At 36.1% G+C, this 21,347-nt stretch overlaps 1 protein-coding gene across 1 annotated transcript in view; it reads left to right on the top strand.

Moving 5' to 3' along the window:
• LOC145679767 (uncharacterized) overlaps window positions 1–3,844 on the top strand; it is a 69,934-nt gene extending 66,090 nt beyond the window's left edge. Inside the window, exon 5 of the mRNA XM_081750323.1 lies at window positions 3,491–3,844. Within this exon, the coding sequence (XP_081606449.1) occupies window positions 3,491–3,771 (281 nt within the window). The 3' untranslated portion in view covers window positions 3,772–3,844. The remainder of the gene's footprint in view (window positions 1–3,490) is intronic.
• The last annotated feature ends 17,503 nt before the right edge of the window (window positions 3,845–21,347 follow it).

Here is a 21,347-nt window from a genome sequence, read left to right as displayed (position 1 = left end):
CGTGGTTGTACTAAAATTTGGCAATTTCGTACCCATGAAAGGGAACGAGGTGGACCATCCAAATGTATAGTAGTATATATTAGGGTCCTATACTATTATACCAAATATGTAAAATGGTCAATTTCTAAAATTTAAGGGGTGGGCCAAGGTACCCCTCCCAAATTTTTTAAAGGGGGGGCACAAATGTACCTATGTCTTATGATAGGGAATAGACCCCAATACATAACCATATAACCATAAGGTAATAGGACCTCATCCAAGAGGATAAATTAGGTCAAAAACGAAACACGTGGTTGTACTAAAATTTGGCACTTCGTACCCATGAAAGGGAACGAGGTGGACCACCCAAATTTATCATAATACATGTTAGGATCCAGTACTATAATACCAAATGTTTAAAAGGGACAATTTCTAAAATTTAAGGGGTGGGCCAAGGTACCCCTCCCGGGGTGCAGAAATGTACCTATGTCTTATGATAGGGAATAGACCCCTATACATAACCATATAACCATATAAGGTAATAGGACCTCATCCAAGAGGATAAATTAGGTCAAAAACGAAACACGTGGTTGTACTAAAATTTGGCATTTCGTACCCATGAAAGGGAACGAGGTGGACCACCAAAATTTATCATAATACATGTTAGGATCCAGTACTATAATACCAAATGTTTAAAAGGGACAATTTCTAAAATTTAAGAGGTGGGCGAAGGTACCCCTCCCGGGTTGCAGAAATGTACCTATGTCTTATGATAGGGAATAGACCCCTATACATAACCATATAACCATATAAGGTAATAGGACCTCATCCAAGAAAATAAATTGGGCCAAAGGAACAAACACGTGGTACAACGTATTGCTTACGTTTATATTTTGGCAATTTTATACACCTAAAAGGGGAACGAGGTAGACCACCCAAATTTATAAAATCTATATCAGGGTTCTATACTATTATACCAAATGTTTAAATTGGGCAATTTCCAAAATTTAAGGGGTGGGCCAAGGCAACCCTCCCGGGGTGCACAAATGTACCTATGTCTTACAATAAGAAATGAACGCCTGTATACACCCATATAACTATATAAGGTAATAGGACCTCATCCAAGGGAATAAATTGAGCCAAACCAAACACGTGGTTGTACTAAAATTTGGCAATTTCGTACCCATGAAAGGGAACGAGGTGAACCAACCAAATTTATAGTAATCTCTATAAGGGTCCTATACTATTATACCAAATGTGTAAAATAGGCAATTTCTAAAATTTAAGGGGGATGGTCCTAGGTACCCCTCCCAAATTTTTAAAGGGGTGCACAAATGTACCTATGTCTTATGATAGGAAATAGACCCCTATACATAACCATATAACCATATAAGGTAATAGGACCTCATCCAAAGAAATAAAATGGGCCAAAAGAACAAACACGTGGTATAACGTATTGCTTATATTTATATTTTTGGCAATTTTGTACCCCTAGAAGGGAACGAGGTGGACCACCCAAATTTATCATAATACATATTAGGGTCTTGTACTATAATACCAAATGTTGAAATTGGGCAATTTCCAAAATTTAAGGGGTGGGCCAAGGTACCCCTCCCGGGGTGCACAAATGTATCTATGTCTTATGATAGGTAATAGACCCCTATACATGATCATATAACTATATAAGGTAATAGGACCCATCCAAGCACATAAATTAGGCCGAAAACCAAACACGTGGTATAACGTACTGCTTACGTTTATATTTTTGGCAGTTTTGTACCCCTAAAAGGGAATGAGGTGGACCACCCAAATTTATCATAATACATATTAGGGTCCTGTACTATAATACCCAATGTTGAAATTGGACAATTTCCAAAATTTAAGGGGTGGGCCAAGGTACCCCTCCCAAATTTTTCAAGGAGGGCATTAATATACCCATGTCTTATGAAAGGTAATGGACCCTTGTATACGCCTATATAACTATATAAGGTAATAACACCTCATCAAAGGGGATAAATTAGGTGAAAAACCCCCGAAATTTGAATTTTGGCAATTTTTTACCCATAAAAGGGAACGACATAGACCCCCAATACGGATAGAGGTACATACTGTGGTCCTAGGCTACCATACCAAATTTTTAGATTTGGCAATTTCCAAAATTTAAGGGGGGTGGTCCTATGTACCCCTGCCAAAATTTAGGGTGGGCCATGGTACCCCTGCCAAAATTTAAAGGGGGTGGTCCTATGTACCCCTAGGTCATTGACCCCAGCCAGGGACCATGGGTCCTGAGGCAGGGACCCAGGGGCCAAAAAGTGTCCTAAAGTGCTGCCATTACTACTCAAATAATATTTCTTGCTAGCCTCCAAAGAACTTTTAATTACGAATCATGTGACAATTGCCACGATGTTCAATGAATTTTTGCACATTTTGTTGCGATTGGTGTGAAATATGACAATGTTATTCTTCTTCGGACTGATGGTGCTCCTTATATGAGGAAATCTGATGAAGCTCTTTCTGTTTGCTACCCTAATATGATTCACGTGACATGTCGTGCACGCCCTACATTATGTGAAAAAATCCAAACCCTTTATCCTAAAGTGGACAAATTAGTGTCAAATTGGAAAAAAGATTTCGTACAATCGCCAAGTAGAATTGAATTTTTCAAAGAAATAAATCCCAATCTTTCACTTCCTCCAACACCCTTAATCACGTGCTGAGGTACCTGGCTTAACACAATACTATATTATGCGGAAAATTTGGAAGTATTTGTATCTGTAGTAACTAAACTAAACCCAGACGATGCTTCATCCATTGAAATTGTTCTAAATTTAGTAAGTGACAATGGCTTAAAATGTGACTTCGCTTTCTTAAATCTCCCAATTTCGGTTTTATGACTCACTCTATAAAGAAACGAGAAACTACGGGAGATTCATTGAGTATTTCGGTAAAAGAAGTACACTGCATTGAAAGAAAGCTGAATGTTCTTTCTGCTTCGAAAGCTGAAATCATAAGGAAAAAATTAAGGATTTGTTTGAGAAAACAATTGGCTATAAAACCCTATATAAAATATCTGAAGTATTGGAAGGCCAAAACACAAGTCAAGTTGATGGTGTGAATATTTGTTCACTTTCAAATACGCGAGGTTAACATCGTGTGATATAGAATGTTCCTTTTCTCAATATAAAGCATTGTTCCGTGACAATAGGCGTGGCTTCACGATGGACAATTTAGAAAAGACGTTAGTTATCCACTGCAATGCCCATGGAATTTCAACATCTGATGAATAGAGCTATTGATGAGTACCAGTGTTTATTTTTCTGATGTTGGGCGTTTTCCCGTACTTTTCCTTGTTATTTTTTGTTAAATATTTTTGTAATTTTTAGCAAATATTTTTTTCATTTTTTAGCACATATAACAAATATTATAGTTTTTTTAACATATAAAAATCTGGGCAGTAATTATTATATTTATGCAAGTTTTATCTTATTAATTTGATTTCTTCTTTTCATAGATTTAACCAAAGACCCTGAATTATGCGCCGACTTTGTTGTTGTTAGAGGGTGTATGGCAATGAACAACGTTACAGCAACAGAAACTTTGAAACTGTGTATGAAGGCCACCATGTACCTTTTTGGGTATTCTGTAGGTTCGGCGTATTTCGGATGCTTAAAAATGGGTGAGACGGTTAACGAGGTAAATCAAATTAAAACTCCTGGATTAGACGGTCAAATCAAGAGTTTTGAAGAATCATTTCCTGAACTTGCGGAACTGAAAAAGAAGCGACAGCAGTGAACATTCATTTTCTACGACACTTTAAATAATTGCTTACTTTATAGAGAAAATATTGTGCAAATATGTATTACAAACTGAAGGAATCTTAAGAATGTATTTTAAATAATAAACATATTTGTTTTAAAATATTTTGTTTTTGCCTTTTTAAGAAATGGCGTTTTACTTACCTATTATGATGGTCTTTCAAAACTCTATTTAGAGGCAAGTTGAAGACCCTATTAATTCTTTCAGTCCATATATACTGCCAGGTTCGATTCCAGTTATGGCATTATGCGGATTCTACTCCATATTCTAACCTATAGAATTACGGGTGGTAAATAATTAGTACTTCTTCATTCGATAAAAAGACATGGGTTGGACATATCGCCTGTTACATCTCCAACCTTAAACTACAGTCGCTGAAAGGAGTTTTAAATAAACTATGAGTTTCAATGTCTTATAGAGTCTCGGTGCTGAAAACCACAAGAGAATGATGTTCCTAAGATTTAAAATTATAAGTATTTAACGAATTATTTGGGCCATCAAAATGGGCTTGAAAATTATTATGACGTATTCAACCTACAAAATTCGATGGTGAAAGATGCTTTATAAATGCAAGGAATCAACATTTCTAAATGATTGTGAAATTAATGTTCCTGTTCTCCCGACAGCAATCAAACCCAGGACCATAAGCACCAAATGCACACGCGCTAATCACTAGTTCAGCAGGAAGGGCAGAAATTTAACAGTGGCATTTTCTTTACGTGTGTCTTTTTGTTTATTTTAGTTCATGGAGAATACTATTAGATTCCAATGGACAATTGTTTTCTTTTTAAATTTTTATTTTATTTTAATGAACAGGAATTTTAATGTTTACGGTATTTTACTGATTTCTGTCTCAAATTTATTTAATTATTTCTTACTTTGTTCAAGCTTGTTTCGGACCTTCAAATAGTTCGATTCTAGTTCAAAAGATGGCACCACCATCCCCAGTGTTACTATATTGAAAGATATACATAAATATAATCATAAAAATATCTAATATCTTTTTTTAAAAAAATCAACCAAACCCAACTAAGGCAAATGAACATATAAGTACCTAATGAATAGTATATGTAAATTCTCTATATTTTTTATCCTTTCATTGTTGGAGACAATTATTGTTAATGAAACAATCATAATTAATTTGATTTCGGTATTTTCGATATTTTCCTTGTAACCATCGTTGAAAGAAGAAACATTATTGCGAAAAGGGATGCAGCTACCTGAAGGTCAGATTTAGTTTATAAGAAAGGAAAAAGGTTCCTACATATTCAGAATGGGTAATTGACGAGTTTCGGAAGCCTTTCTGCTCTCAAAACACTTCTGGTACCTATTATCGAAAAGCCATTACTGCAAAATAATTGCAAAACATAAGATTGGAGTACAAATGTAAGTTTTAAACGAGATTCGACTTCTCAACAAAAAGATAATTGCTTTCAGTAGCATTTCCAGTAAAGATATCTAGAAAACTGCATTTGTGAAATGTTGATATTTTCTTTGCAACCATTGTTTGAAGTAGATACGCTCTTGCGAAACGGGATTCAACTACCTTCAACTCAGACTCACGAGTTTCCGAACTCTCAAATTCTCACTAAACACTATTGGTGGCTATTATTGAAAGTGTTGGAATTGGTGGCTATTATTTAAAGTACTGAAAAACACAGAATTGAACGACAAAGTTACATTTTGAACAGAATTCAATTTCTGGCCTATTTTATCCTAGAAAACAGTATTTCTTTTAAATTATTGTTCCCAGTAAAGACGTCGAGAGAACTGTACTTGTGAAATTTTAATATTTTCCTTGTATCTATTTTAGGAAGCTGGCATATTATTGCAGAGTTAAAAGTGGATCTGAAAAGGTAGGGGGACGGATAGCGGCCTGCCATCCCCGGGCCTATCTTTGCCCACTGTATTTTTTTAGGAAGTGGAGGGACACCATAGATATTTTTTGGAGAGGGGTGATGACGTCCTCCCGCGTTTACCCTTGTAAACTGCCGTGAGGCTGGGTGATATATGAAGGCGGAGGAGGCAAACATAAATTAATTATTTGCATAACAAGAGAGTGAGGGAGAGAGAAAAAATATTAAAGTAAACAATTCTGCTCCCTCAATATGTAACGGCTACGCCCTTGTACACTATACATGAATATTATCAAAATATTCTCTCTTACTAATTTTCACCTTCCTCCTCTTCTTCACTTCTGTACTTATGGGTATTTATTTATTCTCCCCTACCCCTTTGAGGAGTCCCAACACACAATAACACTGTGAAATCTCAAATCAGGCATCTGAAAACAAGACATCTAAGCCTACAAAACATAGCAAAATTTGTCTACTCACCATCTGCCATTCAGAAAGCCTTAGTTAAATAACTCCCGTTTCTTAAAAAAAATATTGACTTTACATGTTGGCCACGAAAAAAAGAAAAAATAAGTTTTACAACCTTGTGGGATCTCCACTCCACTTAATTTTGCATATCGTTTTTATCACTGATTTCCTTTTTTTTAAATGTTCACAATTAATTATACACTATGACTATGTGGTAGAGTCCTCACTAGTAACAAAACAATCACATGAAGGAAGTCTTTCCAACTAAAATTGTTCCTGGTCGTTTCCACTATCCTAGAATTCCCTCTCTTCCATGAGAAAGTGAAACAGATGCCCTTTGATATCTGATACTCCTCTGTGATATCCCCGTACTGTTACTTGATGGCTTTAATTTATATTGTCCATCATTTCATTCGATTTTAACTGCAGTGCTGCAAGGTGAATAAGCACGTACTAACAATTTTCTAAAACAATAACTATGTCCACCGTAGAATGTTATAGTGAGAGTTCTGGAAACGGCTGCTTCATGATGTTCGCAACGATCACTGAGAACATCACTTATCGAAAGGACTAAGAAATTTCTACTCCATTTGTCAGTCCATTTTGTAAAGTTTAAAGAAGATTTCCTTAAAATTAACCATGTAATAGATATTTCATATATATTAATGAACGTATTTTCAAACAAAAAAATAATAAAATTAAACAAAATAACTGTACACTATCTCTGCCTCCAATTTACATAATTATGTATAATTGCTAAGATGTCTGTATGCACTTATTAAGCAATTCAGTTTTCATCACAGAATTGAGCTATTTATTAAAAAGTAAAACACTAGCTCTTACTAAATGTACACTGAAAAGCAAGATCAGTTGGTGACCTCACTAAAACCATTCTTGAAGACAAGAAAAAAAACTGAACACAAAAAGCCAACGACCAATTCACTAAACTTTCTCTCTTGAAGCTAAAACCGAACTGCTCTGTCACCCTTCAAATTCTTTGCACAGAGTTATGTAAAAGAAAAAAACTACCACCCACTTGCTCTGCAGGAATTCAGAAGGCTTCGTCTCACCCCTAGTTCTTCTTGTGTGGCCTCTTGACCTCTCCACTGTGAGGACCATAAAACAGCCTTTGAAACGGAGTGACTGTCAACTAACGAATTCTGTTCGCTTCAAGCAAGCAGACTATTCTCTGTTTTTGCTATTTCACTCAGATGTTTCACCCTCTGGAAACCGTTTTTGAGATTTTTCTTGATTTTTTATAGTATAAAATTTACTATCTCGGAGGGTACCGATGAAACATAAAATACTATTAATTCCGAGCGTTTCCAAGAATATGCATGTATAATGCATACTGATAATATATAATTAATTAATAAAATTATCAAAAAATACAATATGAAATAGTTAATTTAAATATTAATATGCAAATGAACCCAAGTCAATCTTGCCGTTTACAAATTCCCCCCCTGGTAATTTGAATTTTTGCTCTTGCTCTAATTCAAATTTCCAGCAGAGAAGATTGACCTATTATTTCTTAACCAGATTACATAATACGAATAGTGAAAATATTAAATCAATTAAAGTACATGCTCCATTACTTTGATACCTATCTATATATACAAGTAGATAAAAATACAAAATATGATTTGGATGAGATATAATAATATATGATTCAAATTAACTAAACCTAGTAGTTATAATGCTCGATATTTCTACTTTAATTGATGCGTTTTCACCTTCTAAAAATTATAACTACTAATAACTATACAGATTAAAGATGTGAAAACCTTTTCACCTTATAAATTTACGTCTTCCTATCTGTGCTCATTTCTTAGTCAATTTTCTTCTCTGCTTTTCTTGCTTTTATCTGCTCTCGGGGAATGTAACGCTTTAATAAGTTAGCATTTCTTTTCATACGAACTTGTTTTGTTGCTGGCTCCGCTAGTGTGTACACATTTTTGCTCGTCTTTTCAGTTACCAACCATGGTCCGGAATACAGTAGAAATAATTTCTTAGACACCCATGTAAGAGCGTCGGACTTAGGAAAAGTCCTAACCAACACTAGATCCCCAACTTGGTACTCTACAAGTTGGTGGTGTTTATCAAAGTACTTCTTTCGCGCAACCGCTTTCTTCCGCATATTTTTCCCTGCTACTTCTACATAATAGTGTGCGTCTCTTGGTCTCTCGATCTCTGGGATTTCGAACAATTTAGGGACATCTTTGGACAATGACTGGCCAAAATGCGCTTCATAAGGATAGACCCCAGTAGTAAGATGTTTCGAAGCGTTGAGGAACCTCTCAACCTTATCTAGATATTTAGGCCACATGCGGTGATTATCATAACAGTACTTCCGAAGCATGCGGACAGTCGCTTTCACTGCTACCTCAGCCATTTCGCCTTGTGGGTAGTAAGCAGTCGACATCACATGTTTTATGCTTAAGTTTGACATTTCCCTCTTCCATTGGCCAGAGGAAAATTGAGTTCCTTTATCCGTTAGAATGAATTCCACACTCGGGCAAAGCTTAAGAAATTCTTTGAGCTTCCGAAGAGCCGTAGTATATGTAGCTCTTTTACAAGCATATAAGCCTACTAACTTTGAAAAGGCGTCTAAGAACACTAAGATGTAGTGGACTCCCCCTACTCCTTTCACGAGTGGTCCACACCAATCCATGCAAACGAGATAACTGGGGCGGCTTACTACTATTGGGTTAAGTGGTCCAGACAGATAAGTATGAGGAGGAGCTGCTTTTTGGCAAACGTCACAAGAAGCGCAGAACTTTCGTATGCTGGCTCTCATCTTTGGCCATACAAAGTATTCAGCCAAAAGTGGTAATAATTTACTCGCCGATACATGCCCACAGTCTGTGTGGTAGTATTCTAACAAAGGTGGAACTAAGACTTCGGGGATACAGATACGAATCCCATCACGGTCACATTTACACAATCTGCCGTTTAAAATTTCATACCGGTGACGTGAACTGATAACCTTTTGGGAAACCTCATTATTCTCCACTTTCTTTTTTATTGGTCCATACATGTTATCGGATGATTGCATTTCAGGAAGAATAGCAATTAGTTTCCGTAACTCGCACGGCATTTCTGTGAGTATGGACATTAATGACTCATTTATTAATGGTTTCCTGGTGATCGCGAGATTGTCATCCGTGTGTGGCGGATAACGTGAGTGGTAATCACTTTTGTTATCACTTGGCCGTACATATTCAAATTCGAAGTCGAGACTCGCTAAAGCTAAGACCCATCTCGTTATTCTTTGATTCGTCTAGCGGCACAACACTATGAATTTCAGCGCCTGATGATCGGAGCGAATTTTAAATTTTTTTCCGATCAAATATCGCTTGAATTTAGTAACTCCGTCAATTAGGTCTGCAATAACTTTTTTCGGTTATCATATAGTTACGTTCCGCTGCATTGAATATACGGGACGTAAATCCTATGATACGTGTGTCTCCATTCTCTTCTTCCTGAAAAAGATGAGAGGAACCATCAGGATATCGGATGCGTCAGTTTCTAAAATTAGTTGTCGATCTGGAAGTAGACACTTGAGAACAACTTCCTCTTGGAAAATTTCTTTGATTTTCCCCATGGCTTCGGTATGGCATTTTTTCCATTTAAACTTCACTCCCTTTTTAAGCAGTTCGAACAATGGAAAAAGTACTTGTGAATACTTCTGACTGAAACATCGGTAGTACTGACAGTATCCAATAAATGATCTTAACTCTTTGACATTTTTAGGAATTCTGAATTCCATTACTTTTTTCACCTTGTCTGCATCTTTCCCGATTCCATTTTGAGACAGTTCATATCCTAAGATATTTACTTTTGGTCTAGCAAATTTACATTTTTTTAGCCTTAGTGTTAGACCACCAGCCGCGAATAATTTTAGCACTTTGTCAATGTGTTCTAAATGTTCGTCAAAGCTTTTACTCCCTAAAATTATGTCATCCACATAGCATCCACAAAATTCCTTGTCACACTGAGAATGTATTAAAATTGAAATTGTAACATTCGAAAAGTTTCAACCTGCCCGGGATTCGAACCCGGGTCCGCAAAATAGAAGTTGAATACGCTAATCACTTACCTACCGTCACTTCACCTTTTATCTAAACTATTAGTTAGTTAAAGTCATTGCATGTAATACTATTCAAAATAATAATGCTCGTGTAATAAGACTTCCTTATAAGTGTCACAATTACTTACTCGAGATTCCCTTGTTTAACTCGAAAACAAGTTATATAGACTTTCGTCAATGACGAAAATATTACGAAACGTTCTACAAGTTGAGGCTACCTCATCGTTTTTAGCTGCTCCCGATTTGCATTACTACTATTCTTCCTCATCGTAACTTTTAATTTCCGAAGAAGAAAAGCCGGCAGCATTTACATCGATCCCAAGAGTTTCAGTATTCGCGGGCTACCGTAGGCAGCTGTTGAAGTTGGTCACGTAAAATGTACAGAAAAAATTACCTGCAGGGCTTCTAACCCGTTCCTACTACTGCTGCTGCTGCTGCTGCTATTATTATTATTATTATTATTATTATTATTGTTATTATTATTATTATTATTATTATTCCTTCTATTACTACTACTTTTACTCTGGATTCTTATAGTGGATCTGCAAGCTTATTTTAATGAAAAAAGTATTACGAAAATTTAAAAAAATAATCGGTAAATCACTTTTTTAGTATTATTTTCAATCCTATTTTAATGAAAAAAGTGTTATGAAAATTTAAAAGTAAAATAAATTCTTTGGCAGGGTTTGAACCCATGCCAAAAACTGTTTTTGTTACTATTATGTTGCACTAACCCGCTCGGCTACGAGGAACAATTTACTTTTTGCTATATACAGGTCATGACTCTTGATATCCTATATACATCGGCCAAAACGATCAGAGGATATCTGAAATTCTTGGAATCCGCGAAAATGCAAGCCGGCAGACATTATTTTCGCATTCTTTGAATTGCATCAACAAGTGTAGAAAAGGAAAGTTCTATTTTTATATTCCGAAACTTCTAGTTTATCTTTCTATGCTGAATTTGTGGTAGATTGGCAAATTATGAAACTCGTATGGCATAGACTTGGTTCGAATTCCGTCGTGGCAATCTTTTTCTTAATTGGAAGGTATTGTTTACGTAATTGATTTTGTAATTCTCTTATTCCTTTATTATTATTATTATTATTATTATTATTATTTTTATTATTATTATTATTATTATTATTATTATTATTATTATTGCAAAGTCGAGATTGGCTACATATTTTATATTTTATGAAATTTCTAATTGGATTTCAAGTCTTTTTGATGAATAATCAACACACTCCATTGTAGGAGGTTTGGGGGAGGGAAATATCCTATTGCTTTTTATTTGTTTACTCTCACGCTATAACAAGCCTGGATACTGCATTTCACATTTCTATATCTACGGGAAGTACCCTAAAGGTTTTGGTGATCATAAGAGAGTAAGTGAATAAGCGATTAGATCAATGAACTTTGCGTAATAACATTTAAAGTATCAGGTTATAGGAAAAGTCATGACGTATTTCGGTAAAATATGAGAAATGATAATTTGTGGATATACTAGAATTATTCGGATCATGCAATAGTTATGTCATGAATAGCTAAGATGTTGAGCGTTTTGTGTATTCCTATTGCTCTTTGTTTGGTTTGGTTGGCGTGGCATGCGCAACGGAAACTTGAACCACGACCCACTAACCCACCACCCAACGTGAAACCACTCTGACCCACGACTCACCACCCACCGTGACCCACTCTGACCCATCATCCACCATGACCAACTCTGACCTCCACCCGCCATGAATCACTGACCCACCAAAACACATCGTCATCAACTCTGACACATGATCCACGACCTCTTCTCTACTGACTAAAGAGCTTATACTTGTAATAATCGAAGTTTAAATTTCTACGGTCAATCGTTCAACCAATGCTCTGTTGCCATAACGATGGATCTGACCTTTACGATATCAAAAGGTAAAGTGCTCGTCATGGGCAAAATTGCGATAAATTTCAATTAAATTATCATGGTCCAATTATTTCCTTGTAGAATTATCGATACTTTTGAGTGGAAAAATGTATGAAATTTGAAAGTCTCAAATCAAGGTAAGTAGTCCAACATAGAAGCTTACATTACAAATTTTATGTCTATTTTTCTCACAACTCTATTGGTTGATTGCCCTGTGTTCTAAGCGCTCGCTATAATAAACAAGCTTCAGCAATTATTATAAAGCGCTTGGTAAGCATATATGGATATAATGCGAAGTACTGTATTTTTTGTTCAGTTGATTTTGAGTTTAACATCCCTTTCAGCAGCAAGGTTATATGAGACATGGACCTACGGATTAACGTGAATCCGAACCAGATGAGCTCCCGCCGGGAATCGAACCCGGCTGTATTTCTTTTCTCAATTTGTTTCTGAACTTATATCGATCGTTTTCGATTATTTTTACAAACTAACCCACTATCTATTTATGATATGCAGAAAATGCACCCCTCACCATAAAGAAGAACGTTAAAAATTGCTAAGAGACGTACTGTTCATTTTCAATAATGAGTTAGTATACTGCATTTCAGCTCCGTAAGTTGAACGGCTTGTAAGATACTAAACTCAATTTTTTTCGCAAATATTTCGATCCCCACTATCCCTTAGGATATTATTATAATGAACTCAATATGATAACATCACAGTTTGGATTAAGGTCTACTTATATACCAAAAGCCATTTTATTTGGCTGTAATTTCGACGTGATGATTAGGCACACATAGTTACATTCAATTGTTATGTAATAATTTATATTTTATAGTGACTCAAAAATGTATTCAGGCTGAGTGTCTCGCAAGTCAAGTACTAATATACGTTCTATTGCTATTATTACAATTACAAATATCAATATCCAAAAATGCCTCAAGTTCTTTTTTCACTTAGAGATACTCATCTCAGGTAAGTAAACAGAAACAAATGAAAAGTGAAATGGGGTACTTGAAAGTAAACCGTAGACAAATTGACCAGTATTCAGAAGCGTAATTTAAAATCACGCTCGACCCTACTAAATACGTGGTTCTGGTAAGTTGGAGTTATCCGTTTGTCGAAACGTAGCATAAATATGGCAAAAATTAAGTGTTTGTTACTGGCGGTCTTCGTGGCCGAGCGTAGTAGCGCAATGGGCTAGTAATTATAATGCTTTCGGTGTGGGTTCAAACCCGGGCCAAGAAAAGTTTTTTTTATTTTTATATTTTGTTTTTAAAATTTTCAAAACATTTTTTCTTAGAAAAAAGATGAAAACAATATTCAAAATTTGATTACGTTACGTGTGCAGTTTTCCTATACGAATTGGGGGCGCGGTGGCTCAGTGGTAGAGCGTTCACCTCTGGTGCTTGGGGTTCCGGGTTCGATCCCAGCCCCCGCCAAGTGAACTTTGTGGTGGACAAACACCGTGCTCGTGGGTTTTCTCGGGGTTCTCCCGTTTCCTCTCACTTTCTTCATTCCACCATTTCACTCATCTCTCATCATCACCGTCTCCTTTAGTCTAACCGGCATAACCGTGGGACGTAAAACTCAAAGATTTCATTTTTTTCCTATACGAATTCACAGTATAAGTGATAGTAGTAGTAGTAGGAGGAGGAGGAGCGGGTTAGAAGCCCCGCAGCGCTCGTTTTGTTCCACCTTGACTGCCATGATATAAATTTAACCTCAACTGTTTCTTCAATTTTCATCTTCAATTCCAACAAAGTGACAATTTTCTATTACTAGTATGATACACAATACATGCACCAGAAGGTTTGGACAATCGCAAGCTGCAACCAATCAGAAACTTGTTTTTATTTTCTATGGCTATTGTCGAGGGTGGAAAATGTATGCTGTTTAGAAGATGCTGTCTATAATTCAGTGAGCAGAGTGGATCGGTGGGTCAGAGTGGGTTATAGTGGGTGGTGGGTCGCAGTGAGTCACACGAGTCACTGACCCACTGAGAAAACTCGATACATTTGGGACCCACTGACCGACTCCAAATGGATTTGATAACAAATAAAAGATGGAAAACCAAAAATTGCATGTTCATCATATTTTATTGTTTTACTGCAGGCAAGGGAAGAACGCGCGAATAGTGTTGGTGATTTTTCTGTCCTCAATGTTTCTGTGTTTTTGCCCTTGTTCTTAAAGAGTTAGTGGGAAAACTGTAAAAGTGAGTAAAACGCGTAAAAATAGGAAACAAGGTACTGAGGAAGGTTCGTTAAATTAGTTAACTCAAAAAATAATCCAGTGCCCTGAAACACCAGATTCCAATCAATATGCGTACATATCTAATGCAGTGCCGTGAAAATCAGGACTCGAGGCGAGAGCAGCGCCTCCGTACATATGAGTTGCCAATTTAAAGTTGACTTCTCTGGACTTTCTGCATAATACTTTACTATTTTATCATAACTGAAAAGAAAAAGATTCAGCATTATTACACTGGAATTTTAAAAGTGTGTAATTACTGAATTCAGTGCACATCCAGTTTTTTCTCTCAGAACAGTGATGTCTTAGAGTAGTGGCTTAAGCGTTAGTTTCATAATGTTGGGGACGCGGGTTCGATTCCAGCTGTGCCAATTCAGGATTTTTTATAATTTGCAATATTGGTACTCTGATGTTTACTAACATGAAAAATATTCAATTTCTCGGTCTAAAAGTTGAGACGACTTCCTTCATAGGTGAAATACTAACATAAAATTACGTCATCCGTATCAATCTTCATTCGTAACTGTCTGTGAAGTGTCTGGACAAGAATTGATGAATACATAAGGGCTAAACATGTCCTTACTGCTCTAGTGTGGGCCAAAAATGAGTTTCAGGGAATTGTTCCTAGCTGTGCACAAATTGTAAATAGTGGTCGAACTTACAACTTTAGTCAGGGAATGATCCTATTTAAGATGTCACCTCACCTTTCTACCTAGAAGAAAGGCGAAACAAAATGCATTACTGTTATCAGCTAACAATTATTTATATACCATTTCTTGTCGCCATAAAATGATAATTCTATCTGTAAATCCATAAGCGTAATATCATTGCGTTCATGTGTAAACCTAGGAAACATTTGACATACTGTATATGTCTTTTGTTCCTATGAATACCTTGGAATATGTTACTTTTTCTTTCCTTCTGTCAGACACGCAACCAGGGGGGCCCGGGGCCCCCTTGGAGACCAGAAATAAAAAATTAAGGAAGGATGAAACAAAATGAAATTAGAAAAAGAAGGATCAGCGTTAAAAATAAAAAACTACAGGAAGCTTTTGGTTACTCTTCCTTATGAGCAGATTTGTATTACTTGCAATACATTGTGGCGAGGTGAGCGAGATATCCTGGAAGAGTCAGGAAATTTGAAATTTCTAGAAAAGTTACAGAATTCTCAAAATCTCCTACTGGTCAAGGAGGTTTCAAGCTTCCGAAAGCATAGTGCCGTTGTGTAAGAGCGTGAACATTTTTATCATAATTTTTCGTCATCGCATCCTTGCAGTATCAAACATGTTATTTCAAAAACAACTTTCAACAGCTTCTTTAACCTGTCATTTGGAACCGACAGTAGTTGGAATAATAAAAACAAAAATTTATATGGAAATAAAGTTCAGTTAGCATTTGATTCAACAGAGAAAGGAACGCAGATAAATTAAAATATTTTACAAGACATTATTGAGTATGTACTTTTTGTAATAGTGAATACGTACTTTTGATAATAGTTGAGGTCACAATGAAAATAAAATTTTTATATTTGAATAAACAGAGGAAGGACGTAAATATTGTAAAATCTTCTTCAATACGTTTTATTATTATTATTATTATTTTACTCAAGATTTCTTCATAGTTTGTCATTAAAATTCTTGCCAACATATCCACATTTTATTGTCCTAACAAACCAATATATGTTGATAGTAAAGTATTTCAGATTGACCAAACACCTGGGCCTTCAGAATTTCATGTCACGTTCCCCCCCCCCCCTCGTTAAGAAATCCTGGCTAAACGAACCAATATGTTCCAATAAAATAGTTTAGAATGATCGAGCTCCTGGGATGATGAACACAGTATTTCATGTCACGGACCCCCCTTCACGAAATCCTGGTTATGTGAGTGCTTCTGTAATAATAATAATAATAATAATAATAATAATAATAATAATAATAATAATAATAATAATAATAATAATAAAGGAATAACATAATTACAATACCAATTACATAAACATTATCTTCCCATTCAGAAAAATTAATAATTTCCACGATGGGATTTGAACCGATGTAGCTGCAATGGGAGTTTTCTGCTTTCACATTTTTTTAAACGAATCGCCCAACCGGAGTATTGTTTGTCACTGGCACCTCATGTCCTTTCGTCGTATTCGAAACACTACAGGGACACGAACACAGAAATATTGAGGACAGTTAAAATTCTGACCATATTCTTCAGAGGAATTCGAGAGTGATGTGGTTCTAAAACTTTTTGATAACGCGGACCCCCTGTTCATTCGGAAAGTGATCTGTGTACCTTTTACAACGCTATCTGTAATTTCACAAGATGTTAAAAATATGTACTAATTTGAATTACCACTGACAATAAAAAGATCAAGAAAAATATTGCAATAAGGAATTTATTTTAAAGATACATGATTGCTTCGTAGTGAACGAAATTTCTATTGAAAATACAGTCACTTTCAAGACTGAAAATCAAAGTTTTTACTTTCTTTTAAGGAAATTCACTTGATAAATTCTTAAATGTGGGGTCATTAATGTGAGGAATAAAATTCTTTGTGTTTTTCCATAATTGCATTCAAATCTGTAATAAATTTTGTCACTATCAATCTTAGGTCAGATTCCACATGAAGATGATTTCGCTTTAAGGTTCGAATACTGCAAGGAGCAGAAAAGGTTTGCTCACATAAGTAAGAGGTTGGAAAAGGCATCAAATGTTGCAATGTCTTTTTATACAACTCTTCATACTCACAGCAACCACGCAACCAAAAGCTACGAAGTTCATTTTGTCTGAAAACGTTTTTCCATGAAGTATCGCAGAGAGTTCCAATAGCTGTTCTGGTCCTGTGTTAGAGAGATTCATACCTTGTATGTCATGGATTTCCACATTAGGGAAAGGATTTTCAATTCAACCATTACCAGGTTGTGGGACCATAAAATGTGCAGCTTATGCTTTCAAGTGTCCTTCAAATATTTTGTGCATTTCAGCAGAGCGTTTTCACATGAAGAGTCAACGAAATCCTTTAGCACTGGAAATGATGAATGCCTATCGTTTTTTACTCGTACTGCCCACAGCTGCAGTTTCTTAATTTTAAAAATACTTCTTGCATAAGAGCTGTGAGTTCCATTTTATTACAACACATTTCAATTTTTAAAACTCGCGGACCCCCCGGCTAGATCCACAGCCCCTCAGGGGTCCGTTGATCCCATTTTCAAAATCACCGCCATACTGGATTGCGCCTCATGACCAGAAGCCGAACGCTTGAGATCACTCGGCTAGTGACACCGGCTCACTTTGCCACAAATTCCTCATATGAATATAAGAAAATAAACTAGTAGTTATGGAACATAAACATAGAACTGTCTATTTCTACACGGGTTGATACGATTCAAAGAATGTGAAAATAATTTCTGTCGTATTTTCTTTGGAAATTTGAAGTTATGGCAAAGACAAAATGTAAATCGGGACCATCCCTGCAACCGATGACGTAGCCTCAACTTCAAGAACGTTTCGTGATATTTTCCTCACTGAGGAACGTCTATATAACTTGTGTTTGAGTTAAACAAGGAAATCGCGAGAAAGTCATTAAGACACTCATACAAGTATCTTGTTTATATTTTTCCATGAAACGATTTTAACAGGTATTAGTTTGGGTGGAAGGTTAAGTGACCACGCATGTAATATAAAACAAAAATAAACAAAAATAATATACCTTTGTCACCTCAGCTAATGATAATGTAGGTATAACTCATGCTAAAACTACTGATTATAATGTAACTTGCCTGCCTGTGCAGATACCTTTGTTTATATGCGTTGTCTTTGTACATTATTCCAAGTATATTTTAACATTCTTTTTTAATATGGTTTTCCTTTTTTAATTCACAATATGTTCATGTACTTTTAGTTTGTTTCTTCTCAATAAAGAAGATTTAAAAAATAAAAAGTGGCGCGGTAGGTTAGTGGTTAGCGCATTGAAATTCTATTCGGTAGACCCGTTCGAATCCCGGCCAGGCTGAAACTTTTTCAAGTGTTTCTGTTTCAATTTCAATGCATACTCAGTGTAACAAGCAAGATCTTCTCTTCCCTAGAAAGAAAAAGATGTTGGAATAAGGAGAATTGGAGAAGGTATGTCAATGGAGACAGTGATTTACAAACTTGTTTCCAGTAGTTGTTCTAGATTTGATATTTTCGTCTACTTTCAAGCACTTTCTGATTCATGTGTGATCAGTGTTTTTATTTCTTTGAATATACAGTATATAATGAAATAATACATTACATACATAGCAATATTGAGATTAATATATGATATTCATTCGACAACACGCTCTGATCCAGAGAGGTTGATCTCAGAATGGAGAAATGTTTGGTACGTCATCTACTCACAATTTTACTTGCATAAAGACTTGACTCAGTGCTACCAACTGCTGTCAGTGCCAAAGAAAGTTACGTGTAAGTTTGGTTGCATCTGTCTAGGCGTTCTTACAACTGCAAATGACCTGGACCCCAAGTAATGGAATTATAACAGTCAGGGGTCCAGATACTTATGTAAGTGGCTGTACATTTTCAATAGACATAAATTTCATAATGCCGTTTACAGCAATCTCATATCTCAAAACCATGGGCGTCATTTCAGACTTCGCTTGAGGGGGGCAAGAACACCACCGTTATAAGACTTTCACGTTTTGTACTAGTATTTTAGTAGACAATCGATCAAAGTATATATATTCCTCAACCTCTTGGAGGGGGCAATTGCCTCCTCCTGCCCCACCTAAATGACGCCTCTGGTCAAAACGTTCCTGATATAACGAAAAACATCTTACCAGTGTCTACTAGGTTTGAGATATCAAATTGCTGTAAACGGCATGATGGTCCTTACGCCTATTAAAAACCATCTATATGATAGACCCAGCACTCATCTAAGCAAATTTCCAAAAGAAAAGCTTTTGAAAAAAAAGTCAAATTTTTAATCCCTTGTAATTTTCTTTCTGTTGATCTAAAACACGCCATATCGCGACAATAAGATTAGGTACCAATATGTTTTAAATATATGTTATTTTCATTGAGAAATGTATAACATATTGCAATTATTATAAAAATTCTTACAAAATGGTTAGGTTAGTATACAAAAATGGAATCACTCACATACATAAGTTGTTAATTTTCAACATACCGGTACTGGTTGACCTGGACACCACCTAATCAATACAGGCTTGCAGATGCACATGAATATTTTCTCATGCTTTGCTAGACATACTCACCAGGACATTGTTGAACTCCAGAACATTCACTTCACGTAGGTGTTACTCACTGTCCATAGGATTAGCGTATACTTTGTTTTTGAGATGATTTCAAAGGAAAAATGTCAGGTGCTCTGGCTGGCCACTCCACAAGCCCAGGTCCGAAGTCGTCCTTATTAAGAACATGAATAAGTCGTGGATGGTATGGTGTTAGCTTCTGTCACTCAAAACTGTACGTAAACTTGTCCTCGAAATGTCCAGCAGGGCAAAAAACTAGCGGGTAGACTTCGATTTGTGAGAAGAATATACCAGTTCCGCAGCAAAAGGTGCTTGTGTCTCTGCAGTTCGCACACTTCGCGGTTAACTAGACTGCTTGGAGTTCAAAGCCACTCGCAGTTCCATCAAATTGCTTGTTTATTCAAGCGATTGTGTACCGGTAGATTGTTGGTCGTCCAAAGTCTTCCAACATCATACGCTAGACTTCAAATACATTGTTAGTAACACGGAAAAGGAGCACATATTTTACACGCTGCTCGATAGACAACCGTCTTCCGGCTATGTTGTTTTCCTTATGCACACTAGGTAAGCAGAATATTGGCCCCGTTTCTATCATACAGTATTGTAAAGTACCCAAAATCCTTACATGTGTTTGTCTAATTCATGTTGTTTATCATAAAACAAGGAAGTTATAGTCATACTGCTTAGAAAAAAAAATAAAAACAGATAACGTCGGCATCACACCACAATTATAGGAAGTTTTCCTATACGGAAATAAGGAAGTAAGAGATTGCAGAAAGAGACCTGAGCTAAGCTCTTCGCCACAACCAGGAAGCACCTGAATCCCGGAAAGGGGTTGTGCTGGTTGAGGACGAAGACTAGAATCGGGAGTTGTAATTAAGATTGGAGAGTGGAAGGACATCGTTTGGAGTTGAACTGAGCTGAACTACCTGTGAGTACTGCATCTATTTGCGATGTTAGATAACCATAATGGTTAAGTTTCTGTGCCATTACGATGTAGTAGATTTCTATAATTAAGACCATTTCGAATCCTAATAGCTTGTGGTGTGATGTCGAAAATATCCAAAAGTAATTGAGTATTTCATTTCTTATCCTAAGACGATTTGTTAAATTCATCCTCGAGTTGTCTAAATACACGGTGTTACAATTTCAGATGAGCTACGCTCTGCCCCCAAGTATAAAAAGTATCTAAGATACAAAATCATTCCGGTTAGAAATTTGTAGCACACGTTATGGTGGAAGCATCCGGTTTTATCCATTTATGGGTAAAATTAAGATTCCGGACAACATTAATTAGATTATGGTCATTTACCACATATGTTTCGATTTCGGAGATCTCGCTTATTTTATAGGCCATTCAAGTTACATTAAATTAGATACATCATGCTTGATTCCGATGCCACATACATATGGGAATGAAGCGTATCACGCGTAGTTTAAATTATTTAGACGATAACATCAGTTTGTCAAGTTGAGTAAAAGGAGTTTCATGTTTTTTTCTCTCTCTCTCTCTCTCATAGTATGCTGAAATTACAGACGTCAGTTGTTATAATGCTATATAGTCTTGCGAGATTCATTTCCTCTTGTTACTAAAGAAACGGACAATACACCAAGATTCTTGTTGTCATATAGGAATTTGCTGCATTTACAAACTAATGGTCAGTGTACTTTGCTTAGGTTGCAAAATTAGCCGCAATGAGAAGGTTTATTTTCTGTTC

This window comes from Thermobia domestica, chromosome 2 (assembly GCF_964235325.1).
Source record: "Thermobia domestica chromosome 2, izTheDome1.hap1.1, whole genome shotgun sequence".
NCBI lineage: Eukaryota > Metazoa > Arthropoda > Insecta > Zygentoma > Lepismatidae > Thermobia > Thermobia domestica.
Note: the sequence above shows the minus strand (reverse complement) of the source record. Positions and strands in the feature narration are given on the sequence as shown.